The sequence below is a fragment of the Hippopotamus amphibius genome, chromosome 12, assembly GCF_030028045.1.
Source record: "Hippopotamus amphibius kiboko isolate mHipAmp2 chromosome 12, mHipAmp2.hap2, whole genome shotgun sequence".
NCBI lineage: Eukaryota > Metazoa > Chordata > Mammalia > Artiodactyla > Hippopotamidae > Hippopotamus > Hippopotamus amphibius.
Window position 1 is genome coordinate 87,924,301 of NC_080197.1, and position 14,341 is coordinate 87,938,641.

At 56.2% G+C, this 14,341-nt stretch overlaps 1 protein-coding gene across 1 annotated transcript in view; it reads left to right on the forward strand.

Annotated features, from left to right (window-relative positions):
* The window catches only part of KMT2D (lysine methyltransferase 2D), a 39,886-nt gene extending 25,671 nt beyond the window's left edge, over positions 1 to 14,215 (forward strand). The window contains exons 40-55 of the mRNA XM_057703201.1: positions 64 to 2,946; positions 3,082 to 3,222; positions 3,346 to 3,513; positions 3,672 to 3,831; positions 4,451 to 4,526; positions 4,699 to 4,874; positions 4,983 to 5,113; positions 5,792 to 5,924; positions 6,003 to 6,130; positions 6,276 to 7,416; positions 8,328 to 8,464; positions 8,558 to 8,688; positions 10,391 to 10,676; positions 10,909 to 10,982; positions 11,096 to 11,204; positions 11,344 to 14,215. Coding sequence (XP_057559184.1) covers positions 64 to 2,946; positions 3,082 to 3,222; positions 3,346 to 3,513; positions 3,672 to 3,831; positions 4,451 to 4,526; positions 4,699 to 4,874; positions 4,983 to 5,113; positions 5,792 to 5,924; positions 6,003 to 6,130; positions 6,276 to 7,416; positions 8,328 to 8,464; positions 8,558 to 8,688; positions 10,391 to 10,676; positions 10,909 to 10,982; positions 11,096 to 11,204; positions 11,344 to 11,436 — 5,967 coding nt within the window. The 3' untranslated portion in view covers positions 11,437 to 14,215. The remainder of the gene's footprint in view (positions 1 to 63; positions 2,947 to 3,081; positions 3,223 to 3,345; positions 3,514 to 3,671; positions 3,832 to 4,450; positions 4,527 to 4,698; positions 4,875 to 4,982; positions 5,114 to 5,791; positions 5,925 to 6,002; positions 6,131 to 6,275; positions 7,417 to 8,327; positions 8,465 to 8,557; positions 8,689 to 10,390; positions 10,677 to 10,908; positions 10,983 to 11,095; positions 11,205 to 11,343) is intronic.
* The last annotated feature ends 126 nt before the right edge of the window (positions 14,216 to 14,341 follow it).

Sequence of the window (14,341 nt, forward strand, 5' to 3'; positions counted from 1 at the left end):
TGGGAAGAGGGCTGGCATGGGTGGGCAGGCCCCAGGCTGACCTCCCTGGCCCTCCCACGTTAGGTCCGGAAGCAGCAGAAGGAGCACACTAATCTCATGGCAGAATATCGGAACAAGCAGCAGCAGCAGCAGCAGCAGCAGCAGCAGCAGCAGCAGCAGCAGCAGCAGCAGCACGCAGCTGTACTGGCCCTCAGCCCTTCCCAGAGTCCTCGGCTACTCACCAAGCTTCCTGGTCAGCTGCTCCCTGGCCATGGGCTGCAGCCACCGCAAGGGCCCCCGGGTGGGCAAGCTGCAGGTCTTCGCCTGCCCCCCGGGGGCATGGCGCTACCTGGGCAGCCTGGCGGCCCCTTCCTCAACACCACCCTGGCCCAACAGCAGCAACAGCAACATTCTGGTGGGGCTGGGGCCCTGGCTGGCCCCTCAGGGGGCTTTTTCCCTGGCAACCTTGCTCTTCGAGGCCTAGGACCTGACTCGAGGCTTTTGCAGGAGAGGCAGCTGCAGCTGCAGCAGCAACGCATGCAGCTTGCCCAGAAACTGCAGCAGCAGCAGCAGCAGCAGCACCTCCTAGGACAGGTGGCAGTCCAGCAGCAACAGCAGCAGGGCCCCGGGGTACAGGCAAACCAGGCTCTGGGTCCCAAGCCCCAGGGGCTTCTGCCTCCCAGCAGCCATCAGGGCCTCTTGGTCCAGCAGCTATCCCCCCAACCACCCCAGGGGCCCCAGGGCATGTTGGGCCCTGCCCAGGTGGCAGTGTTGCAGCAGCAGCAGCAGCAGCAGCAACAGCACCCAGGAGCTTTGGGCCCCCAGGGCCCTCACAGACAGGTGATCCTGGCCCAGCCCCGGGTGCTGAGTTCCCCCCAGCTGGCACAGCAGGGTCAGGGCCTTATGGGACACCGGCTGGTCACATCCCAGCAGCAGCAGCAGCAGCAACAGCAGGGATCTATGGCAGGGCTTTCCCATCTTCAGCAGGGTCTGATGCCACACAGTGGGCAACCCAAACTGAGTACTCAGCCCATGGCCGCCTTGCAGCAGCAACAGCTGCAGCAGCAACAGCAGCAGCAGCTACAACAGCAGCAGCAGCAGCAGCAGCTACAGCAGCAGCAGCTACAACAGCAGCAGCAGCAGCAGCTACAACAGCAGCAGCTACAACAGCAGCAGCAGCTACAACAGCAGCAGCAGCAGCAGCTACAACAGCAGCAGCTACAACAGCAGCAACAGCAGCAGCAGCAGCAGCAGCAACAGCAGCAGCTACAACAGCAGCAGCAGCAGCAGCAACAGCAGCAGCTACAACAGCAGCAGCAGCAGATGGGTCTTTTGAGCCAGAGTCGAACTTTACTGTCTCCTCAACAGCAGCAGCAACAGCAGCAGCAGCAGCAACAGCAGCAGCAGCAGCAGGTGACACTTGGCCCTGGCATGCCAGCCAAGCCTCTGCAACACTTCTCTAGCCCGGGAGCCCTGGGCCAAACCCTCATTCTAACGGGCAAGGAACAAAGCGTTGCAGAGACGGCTCTTCCTCCAGAGGCCACTGAGGGGCCCTCCACGCATCAGGGAGGGCCGTTAGCAATAGGGACTGTAGCAGAGTCAGTGGCCACTGAACCAGGGGAGGTAAAGCCCTCCCTCTCTGGGGACTCACAGCTCCTGCTTGTCCAACCCCAGGCCCAGCCTCAGCCCAACTCTCTGCAGCTTCAGCCACCTCTGAGGCTCCCAGGACAACAGCAGCAGCAAGTTAACTTGCTCCACACAGCAGGTGTGGGAAGCCACGGGCAACCAGGCAGTGGATCATCTTCTGAGGCCTCAACTATGCCCCACCTGTTGGCCCAATCCTCTGTTTCCTTAGGGGAGCAGCCTGGACCCATGACCCAGAACCTTCTGGGCTCCCAACAGCCCCTTGGACTAGAGCGGCCCATGCAGAATAATGCAGGGCCACCGCCTGCCAAACCAGGATCTGTCCCTCATCCTGGGCAGAGCCTGCCTGGGCCTGGGGTCATGTCTACAGTGGGCCAGCTTCGAGCACAGCTTCAAGGAGTCCTGGCCAAGAACCCACAGCTGCGGCACTTGAGCCCCCAGCAGCAGCAGCAGCTGCAGGCACTCCTCATGCAGCGGCAGCTCCAGCAGAGCCAGGCAGTACGCCAGGCACCCCCCTACCAGGAGCCTGGGACCCAGCCCTCTCCCCTTCAGGGCCTCCTGGGCCGCCAGCCCCAACTTGGGGGCTTCCCTGGGTCCCAGACAGGCCCTCTTCAGGAGCTAGGGGCAGGGCTTCGACCTCAGGGCCCACCCCGGCTCCCCGCCCCACAGGGAGCCTTATCCACAGGACCAGTCCTTGGCCCTGTCCATCCCACACCTCCACCATCCAGCCCCCAAGAGCCAAAGAGACCTCCCTCACAGTTACCTTCCCCTAGCTCCCAGCTTCCCTCTGAGGCCCAGCTCCCTACCACCCAGCCAGGAACTCCAAAACCCCAGGGGCCACCCTTGGAGCTGCCTCCTGGGAGGGTCTCACCTGCTGCTGCCCAGCTTGCGGATACCTTCTTTGGCAAGGGGCTGGGACCTTGGGACCCCCCAGACAACCTAGCAGAAGCCCAGAAGCCGGAGCAAAGCAGCCTGGTACCTGGGCATCTGGAACAGGTGAATGGGCAGGCAGTACCCGAGCCACCCCATCTCAGCATCAAGCAAGAGCCTCGGGAAGAGCCATGTGCCCTGGGAGCCCAGGTGGTGAAGAGGGAGGCCAACGGGGAGCCAGTAGGGGCACCAGGTACCAGCAACCACCTCCTGCTGGCAGGCCCCCGCTCAGAGGCCGGGCATCTGCTCTTGCAGAAGCTTCTACGAGCAAAGAATGTGCAACTCAGCACTGGGCGGGGGCCCGAGGGGCTGCGAGCTGAGATCAACGGGCACATTGACAGCAAGCTGGCTGGGCTGGAGCAGAAACTACAGGGTACTCCCAGCAACAAGGAGGTGAGTGCTCCAGCTGGAGTGGAGCTGACAGCGTGGGGCCTGGAGCCTGGGGGCAGAGTGAACAGGTCTGGGTGAGACAAGAGGTGAGGGCTTTGAGGGGTACAGCGGCCTTCACTGTGGGTTTATCTGGCTTAGGATACAGCAGCAAGGAAGCCTTTGACACCGAAGCCCAAGCGGGTACAGAAGGCAAGCGACAGGTTGGTGAGCTCCCGAAAGAAGCTGCGGAAGGAGGACGGGGTCAGGGCCAGCGAGGCCTTGCTGAAACAGCTGAAACAGGTGACCCCCAGGAGCCAGTCCCCTGGTCCCATCCCAGGATAGGGCGCAGCCTGGCCCCCAGCTGTGCAGTAGCAGAGATGAGCACGCGCCAGGTTTCCAACCCTGTCATCTTGCCCCTCCTAGGAGCTGTCCCTGCTGCCCCTCGCGGAGCCTACCATCACCGCCAACTTTAGCCTCTTTGCTCCCTTTGGCAGTGGCTGCCCCATCAATGGGCAGTGCCAGCTGAGGGGGGCCTTTGGAAGTGGGGCGCTGCCCACGGGCCCTGACTACTATTCCCAGCTGCTTACCAAGGTCAGAAAAGTGGCAATACCTTTTGGGAACGATGAGCTTCTTGGGGAGGTGGAGATGGGGGTGGCAGACTTGAGGAAATTGCTGGTGTAGTGTAGGCCCAGGAGATTATGTCAGTCTCCCTGTGCCATCTTGCACACGACACCCCACCCCACCCCCAGAATAACCTGAGTAACCCGCCGACACCACCCTCGTCGCTGCCCCCCACCCCACCCCCATCGGTGCAGCAGAAGATGGTGAATGGCGTCACTCCCTCTGAAGAGCTGGGGGGGCACCCCAAGGATGCCGCCTCTGCCCGGGACACTGAAGGGGCGCTGAGGGGTAAGTCAGGAGCGGAGTGGGCTTCTCCTCTGCTAGGTCTTGGTGGCTGGGGTCATGTGGTACAGTTTAAGATAGGAGTGCGTTGTGTGTTGCTCTGTGTGCATACACGACAGGGTCCTTGAGATAGGAAGGGCCTCTTCAGGACTGATTTGTTGGAGGCAAGGATCGGCTTCCGGAGTCTAGAGCAAAGGCAGCAGGGTGGGGAGAGTATTAATGAAGCTTTTGCTTATAAGGAATAGCCCAGCTTCCTTACCCAGTGGATATGAACTACAGTCAGATCTGGATTTGATTTCTGGCTCCTGCGTTCATTTAGCTGTGTTACTGCAGCCAAATGGATTGACTTGTGTGAGCCTCCTTTTTTCTCACTATAAGATAGAAATAATACTTGCCTTATGGAGTTGCTAAAAGACTCTAAACAAAGAGCGTACCTACAGAGTACACGCTTTAGAAAGGCTCAATAAATATAGCTCGCCCGCCCCAAACTGGTAGATGGGTGGATGGGTAGACAGTGGCCATGATAGCTAAGCTAGATCTTGTGCTCGTTAGACCTGAGACGTGGGCGAAAGCACCATCGGCTCTGGCCACCCTCAGCCTGACGCTTCTTCTGCCTCCCTTTCAGATGCTTCAGAGGTGAAGAGTCTGGACCTGCTGGCCGCCCTGCCTACACCCCCTCACAATCAGACTGAGGATGTCAGGTGCGGGTGGGGCCGGACATGGGGATGAGGAATTGGGGTGGGGGACAGGTCGCCTTATTTCTCCTTTGGCCAGTGGCAGATTTCAAGTAGGGCTGTGACGTCTACTGATCTCTAGATTTGGGAGAGGGCATCTTTAGGGCTGTAGCAATGAATGTCTACTTTTGGCCCACAGGATGGAGAGTGATGAGGACAGTGATTCTCCTGACAGCATTGTGCCAGCTTCATCACCCGAGAGCATCCTGGGGGAGGAGGCCCCTCGTTTCCCTCAGCTGGGCTCAGGCTGGTGGGAGCAGGATGACCGGGCTCTCTCCCCCGTCATCCCCATCATTCCTCGGGCCAGCATCCCAGGTAGAGGTTGCTCTGAGCATGGACCAGGCCTGGGCAGGCCGGGCTTCATTTTCAGAGGCTGGGGATAGAGGCAGCTGGAGCTTACACAGGTCTCTCTTTATCATTCAGTTTTCCCAGATAGTAAACCTTATGGGGCTCTGGATCTGGAGGCCCCTGGGAAGCTGCCTGCCACAACTTGGGAAAAGGGCAAAGGAAGCGAGGTGTCAGTCATGCTGACGGTTTCTGCCGCCGCCGCCAAGGTATGTCCTGGGGGTGCCTCAGAGGCCAAGGGGATGCTGGTCAGTGGGCCGTCCCAGGATCTTCTCTGGATAAGTTCAGTCATTTAAAACTGTACTGAGGACCTACTGTGTAGGAAAGCCTGAGCCAGACTGTGGGATTAGGGAAGATGTAGCACAAGGGGTCCCTGCCCTCAAGGGGCTCACAGTTCAGTGGTAAAGACACAAGTCAGCAAATAGGAGAGTGTATATAAGGTGACAAGTGCTACAAAACAGCATGTCCCCCGTCACATTGCGTGGAATTCTGCTTTTTTGAAAATGTTGTCAGGGTTTTGCGGTCAAGGGAAATTGGAAATCCCAGTTGAAACAGCAAAACAAGTCTCTTTATTACAAGACTCTTCAGATCCTTTACTTTGCTAATGTGTATTATGAATTTCCAAGTAGTGGATGTAGTGTGTGTCATTTCCCAAACCCAGTTGACACAGGTCTCTTTCTGTGGAGCTCCCGTTAATGCCCACAGCGGTTTGGGAAGGGCTGCCCTTAAAGGAAGCGCATGGGAAGAGCTGGATAGCACAGGGGCAAGACTGACCGGCTGCTTGGGGAGTAGCCTTCTGGGTGTCCTTGTTCCCACCAAGCTGGTGGTAGTTCTCAATCCACACACTCTGACGACACGGCTGTTGCATCCCCTTCCTGCCCTGGCAGAACCTGAATGGTGTGATGGTGGCAGTGGCAGAGCTGCTAAGCATGAAGATCCCCAACTCCTATGAGGTGCTGTTCCCGGAGAGCCCTGCCCGGGCAGGCATTGAGCCTAAGAAGGGCGAGGCCGAGGGCCCTGGTGAGTATGGCAGGAATACTCCTTGGGACCTGCGGGGAGTGATTCTGGTGGGAGGCTCTGACCCCTTCCTTCCTGCAGGTGGGAAAGAAAAGGGTCTGGGAGGCAAGAGCCCAGAAGCCGGCCCTGATTGGCTGAAGCAGTTTGATGCTGTGTTACCCGGCTATACCCTCAAGAGCCAGTTAGACATCTTGAGTCTCCTCAAACAGGTGGGTCTGTTGGAGGAAAGGAGGGGTTATCTGACTAGGACAGAGAAGGCAGAGGGCTTTTGGGCGAGCGGAATCTGGGTAGGAGGAGAGAGGCGACTAGTTAAATGAGGAGCTGGCATTAATGGTACAGGGCGTCATCCCACAGGAGAGCCCCGCCCCCGAGCCACCCACCCAACACAGCTACACCTGCAACGTCTCCAACCTGGATGTGCGACAGCTCTCGGCCCCACCTCCTGAAGAACCCTCCCCACCCCCTTCCCCTTTGGCACCCTCTCCTGCCAGCCCCCCTGCTGAACCCTTGGTTGAACTTCCAGCTGAACCCTCAGCTGAGCCACCGGTCCCCTCGCCTCTGCCACTGGCCTCGCCCCCTGAATCAGCCCGGCCCAAGCCCCGAGCCCGGCCTTCTGAAGAAGGTGAGGATTCCCGGCCCCCTCGCCTCAAGAAGTGGAAGGGGGTGCGCTGGAAGCGGCTCCGGCTGCTGCTGCCCATCCAGAAGGGTGGCGTGCGGCCCGAGGATGAGCGGGCAGGTGCAGAGTTTATGGAACAGCTTGGCACAGCCCTGCGACCTGACAAGGTGCCTCGAGACATGCGGCGCTGCTGCTTCTGTCATGAAGAGGGGGATGGGGCCACGGATGGGCCCGCCCGCCTGCTGAACCTGGACCTGGACTTGTGGGTGCACCTCAACTGTGCCCTGTGGTCCACGGAGGTATATGAGACCCAGGGCGGGGCGCTGATGAACGTGGAGGTTGCCCTGCACCGAGGACTGCTCACCAAGTGCTCCCTGTGCCAGCGCACCGGCGCCACCAGCAGCTGCAACCGCATGCGTTGCCCCAATGTGTACCACTTTGCCTGCGCCATCCGCGCCAAGTGCATGTTCTTCAAGGACAAGACCATGCTGTGTCCGCTGCATAAGATCAAGGGGCCCTGTGAGCAGGAGCTGAGCTCTTTTGCTGTCTTCCGGCGGGTCTACATTGAGCGAGACGAGGTGAAGCAGATCGCCAGCATCATCCAGCGGGGAGAGCGGCTGCACATGTTCCGTGTGGGGGGCCTCGTGTTCCACGCCATCGGTCAGCTGCTGCCCCACCAGATGGCCGACTTCCACAGCGCCACTGCCCTCTATCCCGTGGGCTACGAGGCCACACGCATCTACTGGAGCCTCCGTACTAACAACCGCCGCTGCTGCTATCGCTGCTCCATCGGCGAGAACAATGGGCGGCCGGAGTTCGTGATCAAAGTCATGGAGCAGGGCCTGGAGGACCTGGTCTTCACTGATGCCTCTCCCCAGGGTGAGCACGGGGCCCTGGAAGTAGTATTGGGGAACTGGGCAAGCTTCTCCCAGAGTCCCCTTTACGATGTGGAGAAGAGACCTGCAGGCTCCTCCTGAGTGATCTTTCTCCCCCACTTAGGGCAGGCAGAGGTCTCTTGAAGATCTCCAGGGAGAGTGTTTTCTGACCTCTCAGTCACCTTGAATTCCCTTGTAATTGAGGATATGTGGCTTGGCTGACGACACATAGGCTAGCTCCTTTTTTTTCCCACCCCCCGCCCCCGAACCTCAGTGGAAATAAAGGATGCGGTTCTGAGACCCTGTGGTCCAGCTCACCCAATCCGATGCTAGCCTTGAGTTCCTCATGGTTGCTTTCCCCTGGGTAACATCTTTTGATCTCAGTTTCACTGTTAATGATAAAAGTAACAGTAAGTGTTACATTGTAGGGAGCATGTGCTATGTGCCACAAACTAAGCCAAGTGATTTATACCGGCTATTTTGTTCATGCAACCTTACAACCTTATTATTATGCCAGGTTTACACATAAAGAAACTGAGTAGTGGAGAGATTTAAGTATTTGCCTTAAGGCCCCATGGCCAGTATTAGAACCTGAATCCAAGCTTTCTCAACTCCAAAACGTGCCTGTTGTTCTGGCTTTCAGTAAGGCCCATGGCCTGTGCTGTTTATCCTGGGCCCTGGGTTCATGTTTCTGTGTCACAAGGCCCTCTGATGTCCCTCCAGTGTGGGAAGTCGCCTAGCTTGTTGAGGGAGACTGAGATTGGGAGGCCAAGAGGGGGTCCTGAAGAACCACACAACCTCTTGACGCAAGGTGGGCAGGCTACAGAAAACAGCTGTAGCTTCAGATGGAGGTTAGGGCTGAGGTCAGTGAGCAGAAGTTGCCTCTGAGGGCTGCTCTCTTTCCTTGCGTCTTAGCTGTGTGGAATCGCATCATTGAGCCTGTGGCTGCCATGAGAAAAGAGGCCGACATGCTGCGGCTCTTCCCCGAGTACCTGAAAGGCGAGGAGCTCTTTGGGCTGACGGTGCACGCCGTGCTGCGCATAGCTGAATCAGTAAGGATGGGGCCGGGGGCCAGGTGGGCACGGGGAATGTTAGTCCTGCCCCAGGAGTGCTCAGGCTAAAGTGAGCGTGACCTGTGCCCACAGCTGCCTGGAGTGGAAAGCTGTCAAAATTATTTATTCCGCTATGGACGCCACCCCCTGATGGAGCTGCCACTCATGATCAACCCCACTGGTTGTGCTCGATCAGAGCCTAAAATCCTCACACACTACAAACGGTGAGCTTGTGGGACTAGGACCAGGGGATGTGGGTGTGGGGGCGGGTAGGGACCCTCTGGCCAATTATGAGTGTTGGAGGTTACAGATCAGAGTTCCCTTGGAGAGGATGGGGGTTCACTCTAGGCCTCCTGATTAGAGGGTGCGCAGGTGTCACTAGGGTATCCTTTTCCTCCCCCAACCTGCTCAGTATCCTGGGTTGACCTGCAGTCTAGGGACAGACTTATCTTGGGCATCCTGGGAATGGCCACTGGGGAGGTTCTGGGTCGACAGTGGTGAAATCATATGAAATGTATAAAGGACCCAGTCACCACCTTCCTCTCCTCTTTTGCTTCCAGGGGGCCTGTGATTCTCCCAAACCTCAGACAGACACCCCTTGAGTGCTAGGTTCGCCTTCCCTTCCCCAGGCTGAGTTGGTGTCCAAAATAAATAATTAGGAATATAATAGGAAAAATAATAAAATCTTACATTTGTATAGCACTTTATACTTTTTTTTTCAAAGCGTTTTCACATCCATTATCTCATTTGATCCTCACAACAACCTTATGAGGTAGGTAGGGCAGGTGGTATGATCCCCATTTTACAGCTGAGAAAACTGAGACCCAGAAAGGTTAAGTGACTAGACAAAGGTCACAGTTGGGGCCAGAGCCTTCTCTCTTGATTTGTGGTTCACTCTTCTTGTTGTGTACCACAGTAGGCTGACCTTGGTCCCTGGGTAGAGGGCGGCAAAATCCATGGTAGGAGGGCTTTCTTGAAGGCCTTCGGTTGCTCCTCAGGCTGTTGTAGAGCGTCAGACTCTACCCCAGCCAGCCCTGGTCCTTGATGCTCTGCAACAGTGGTTTTCAAACTGTGTGTGTTCCAGAAAGCCCTGAAACACGCAAACTGAGTGGGCAGAACTTGGCCCTCTGCATGCATAACTCCCCCTTCCCCAAATTGGATTCAACTAGAAGAGTTCTGTTTCCATCTAGTTTATGTATTGGAGTTTCTGTAATGTTTTGTTGAAGGAAAAAAACAAAAAGGATTTCTGCTGTATAAAAAAGAATCAGTTTGAAAACCACTGCTCTGGGATGGGCAAGAATTTGGCTGGTGCCCTAGGGTGGTGAGAAGGCATCCTGCTAGGCAGCAGTCATTCCCCTGCACTGAGCCATCTGCACAGAGCCCAATGTTATGTCAGAGAAGGGGACAGTCTACAGAAAGGAAAGGATACTACCTTTTGGCTATGAATTCAGAGCCAGTTTTAATTCACATCCAGCCCAATGTGGTAGACACAGCCCCCATTTTCAGAGCTTCTAGTATGAGCAGGAGGTAGGACTCAGATATTTGAAAAAACCTCGAGCTTAAATTCCAGGCCTGGGCTGCTTGGGGAAGACCTCCCAGAGGTCTTGAGCATGGCCCTGAGTCTGGTTTGGGAGGAGGGTGGTAGAAGGTGGGGAGACGGGAGAGCAGGCTCAGTGTCGGGGAATCAGTGCCCCTTCCCTCCCTCCACGCCTCCTCCCCCACCCCATCCTCTCTGCCACCCAGGGTGTTGGAAGGGTCCCCATAGCTAGTTGTTGCCTCACCAAAGCCAAGACTCAGTTGCCTCTAGTCCATTCCCAAGGCAGCACATGACCCTAACAGGAGTGTTGCACACCCCAGGGAGGAAGTGGGTGGCATGTGCCTGGTCTGGGGGAGAGCTGTCTTGTCATGGACTATATCACCTCCCAGGCCCCACACTCTGAACAGCACCAGCATGTCCAAGGCATATCAGAGCACCTTCACAGGCGAGACCAACACCCCGTACAGCAAGCAGTTTGTGCACTCCAAGTCATCTCAGTACCGGCGGCTACGCACTGAGTGGAAGAACAATGTATATCTGGCTCGCTCCCGTATCCAGGGCCTAGGGCTCTATGCAGCCAAGGACCTAGAGAAGCACACAATGGTCATTGAGTACATTGGCACCATCATTCGCAATGAGGTGGCCAACCGGCGGGAGAAAATCTACGAGGAGCAGGTATGGGCTGGCAGAGGGGCCATCATGGTGTGTGGTCCACACTTAGTCAAGGGGCAAGGGGCAGAACTGGGACCAGAGGAGCAGGTGGAAAGCTGTGGGAAGAAGAGGGGAGAGCCAGGAGGAAGGAGGAACAAGGAGTGAAGATAAGCCCGCTGCCCAAGCCCACTACCTGATCCCGCCACTGCTGCCATTCTCTGATATTCTTGCCCCTCTGCAACCTCTGCCTTTCTAGAATCGAGGCATCTACATGTTTCGAATAAACAATGAACATGTCATTGATGCTACGTTGACCGGAGGCCCTGCCAGGTGAGAGCGGGATGAGTAAGAAGGGATTTAGGAGTCTCTGGGGGTGGGCCAACAAGGAACCAGAGTCATCCAACCCAGCTGCTTGACATTTCTGACTTTGACCCACTGCCTAGGTACATTAACCATTCCTGCGCCCCTAACTGTGTGGCAGAAGTTGTGACATTTGACAAGGAGGACAAAATCATCATCATCTCCAGCCGGCGAATCCCCAAAGGAGAGGAGGTGAGAGGAAGCATCCCTCAGTGAGTGACGAAGCAGCTCCCTCTTCTCTGCCATTCCCCGGAAGTCAAATTCCAAGGCCACTGCCCTCTCCCACTTCCTCTGGGGGAATGGCATTGATTCTGCCCTCTTCTCTTTCCAGCTGACATATGACTATCAGTTTGATTTTGAGGACGATCAGCACAAGATCCCCTGCCACTGTGGAGCCTGGAATTGTCGGAAATGGATGAACTAAGAAGCTTTGAGGCTACCAGGCAGGGGAGTTCCCCCACCCCCAACCTCTTCCCTGAAAGGGATGAGGGGGAAGAGAGGTAGCAGCCAGAGCCAGGACCCAGGGCTGGGGCTGCCGGCTGACCGGAGCCCCTGGAGCAGGAGGCTGGGGCAGAGGGCCCTAGGCCAAGCCCACCCTGGGCACCAGGGACGACCCTCTTCCCCACCACCGGCCCCCAGGCTGGCATCTCTGCCCCCAGCTCCAGGAGGGGCCAGACAGAAGCAGCCATTGGGCATCTCAGGTTTGAGGGGGATATGGGCCGGGAACTACCCAGAAGCATCTGGGAGGCAGCAGGGAGGGGGGAGGAGGATGTGTGGCCGGGCCTCACAGCCCTGCTGCTCCCACCGACCTCTCTGGCCCAACTCAAGGCTGCAAAGAGACTTGACTAAGCTTGACAATCCCAAAGGCCGGGTCCCACACCTGGCCCTGCCTGCCGGGTCCTGCCCCCACCCTCACCCCCATCCCCTGCCCTCTAAATCTGTCTCTGTCTCCCTCTTCTCCTCTGTGTTTCTGTCTCTCTATGGGTTGTGTTTCCTTGTTTTCCACTCTGACAAATGCAACATGAACGGGAAAGAGGCGCCCAGCTGCCCAGGAGGGCAAGCCAGGCAAGCCGGGCAAGGAGACCCCGCACCCACACCTACCTCATTTAAGTGTTGGATTTTTTGCTGTTTTGAAATGTGAGACCCTCTCCAGGCCCCCTACTGCTCCAACCCTCTCCCCCACCTCACTGCCCTCTTCTGAGTGGGTGGAAGGGGGGTAGGAGGAAGAAGAAAAAACAACAACAAAAAATCCATCTTTGTTTTTAATTATGGGCATGGGATGGTGGTTGAGGCTGATGCTGATGAAGATTGGGGATGACTGGCCCCTAGTTGCTCTAGGACTTCCTTCTCCATCCAGACATGGGGGCAGGAGGGGTGTGCTAAACTTAGGACCAGGATATCCCCCTCCTGTTTTCCCAACCCCATCATGAGCCCATTTGCCCTCCAGCCCCTGGATGGGGTGGGTGGGTGGTAGGGTGAGGGCTATCCCTGAGTGGCATGCCCGTACCCAGTGAGGCAGGGTGTGGCCCGGAGCTCCCACTTTCCCTCAGTCACCAAACTGCTGCTGGTCTGGTGGGAAGGGGTGGTGATGTGGGGGTGGGGGAGCTTAGTGTCAGCGCGGGGAGGGTGGGGGGTATTTATCTATTTATACATGGGATTGTACATAGTCTTGTGGGGCATGGGGGAGCCGGCTGGAGGTGAGAACCCTCCCCTCTCCCCCCACCCCCGGGGAGAGCAAATGTAAAACTACTAATTTTTGTGCTTTATATATTCTATATAAATATATCTATTTTCTTTTTACAAAACCAGTTTATAAATGGTAGGGGGGCGTGGGGCGGACACATGGAGCTCCCCTTGTGGGGGAGCCCCCTCCATTACCCAACCTACCGCCCTTTTCCTCACCCCCTCCTCCCCACCCCCTGGCTGTGACTGCTGTAAGGTGGGGGTATAGAGGCTGGGCGATTCCCACCCCCTTTTGTATAGTTGGACTATGTTATAACGCACAAAAGTGAGCTGGCCCCAGGGGGAGCCAGAGGGTAATGGGTTCCCCTGCCTCCCTTTCCTTCCCCTTTCTGCCCAAGCTTGTGCTGCAGTTGAACCTCTTCCTGGGGGTAGGGGTAGGTCAGGGGGTGGGTGAGGCCCCAGACCCCTCTCTGGTAGGGAGCCACGGGGATGAAGATGAAGCTTATATGCAGTTCTCTCCTAGGGGCTGTGGGCAAAGGGCATTTTGTAATTAATATTTTCAAGAATCAAATGTCTGGAGTGTAGGGGTGGGCTTGGTGGTGGTGTATGGGCGAGCCTGCTGGAGGGGGAGCACGGTCGCTGTTGTGATTTTAGGTTTGTTTTTGTTTGTTTTTGAATTTGGGGGGTTGCGGATTGATGGGGGTAGGGAGATTTTTTTTTTTTTAAGCTGCTTCCTCAACTGTTTCAAGCTGCAAATGTTTAAGAGAATAACATCCCCCCCACCCCCACAAAAACCACTGTAATTAAATCAGACAGTGGGGAGACTGGGCTGCTGCCCCTAAAGCCATTGGATGTTCCTTTTCCAAGAGCAGAAGGTCTAGGCTACAGGGAGGGGAAGATTGGCTCCTGTGAGTCAGGCTCTGATTGGGGCTTGGGCCCTGGGATTGGGAAAAGGGGATGGGGCCGACTTTGTAAGCATATGCTAGGTATCTGATAGTCCTGTAGAATTTAGTGAAGAAACCTTATACAGTTTTTAATTTTTATATAAACTAACTCAGACCCAAGCTACAAGGTTGGAATTTTGGTTGTTGGTTTGTTTTTTTTTTAAAGTACCCCGCCTGTATAATTGCATCAGAGTTCCCTCTCCCCCGCCCCCCCATGTTTGTATTTTGGGTTGGTTTACACTTGCACATATTCAATTTTCAGTTTTTCCCCTTTACAGTCTTCTCCCCTCACCTCCAGGACCCTCCCCCTTTTTAAAAAAATAAATCTCTGACAAGTGTGAATCCCGTGAAGACTTTATTTTGTGTTGTGTGTATCCTGTACAGCAAGGTTGGTCCTTCGTAACAACGGATGAAATGATTCCCTTTTTTAAAGCGCCCTCTCCCCCTCCACCCCCAGCGCCCTGTCCTTGGCATGTTTTGTATCAGCGATCATTCTGAACTGTACATAATTTATGTTGCAAGAGGCAAAGGGCAAGTTTTGGATTTTGCTTCTTCCAAGTTTGTTTTTAAACGACAAATAAAAAAAGAACATTTTAAATACAAGCGGCTCCGTCCCGTCAGCCTCGCCGTCGGTGGGGTCCGTGCGGTCCTAGAGGACCCGGGGAGGGCGGTTTCTGAGGCCGGGCCACACCGGAAGGGTAA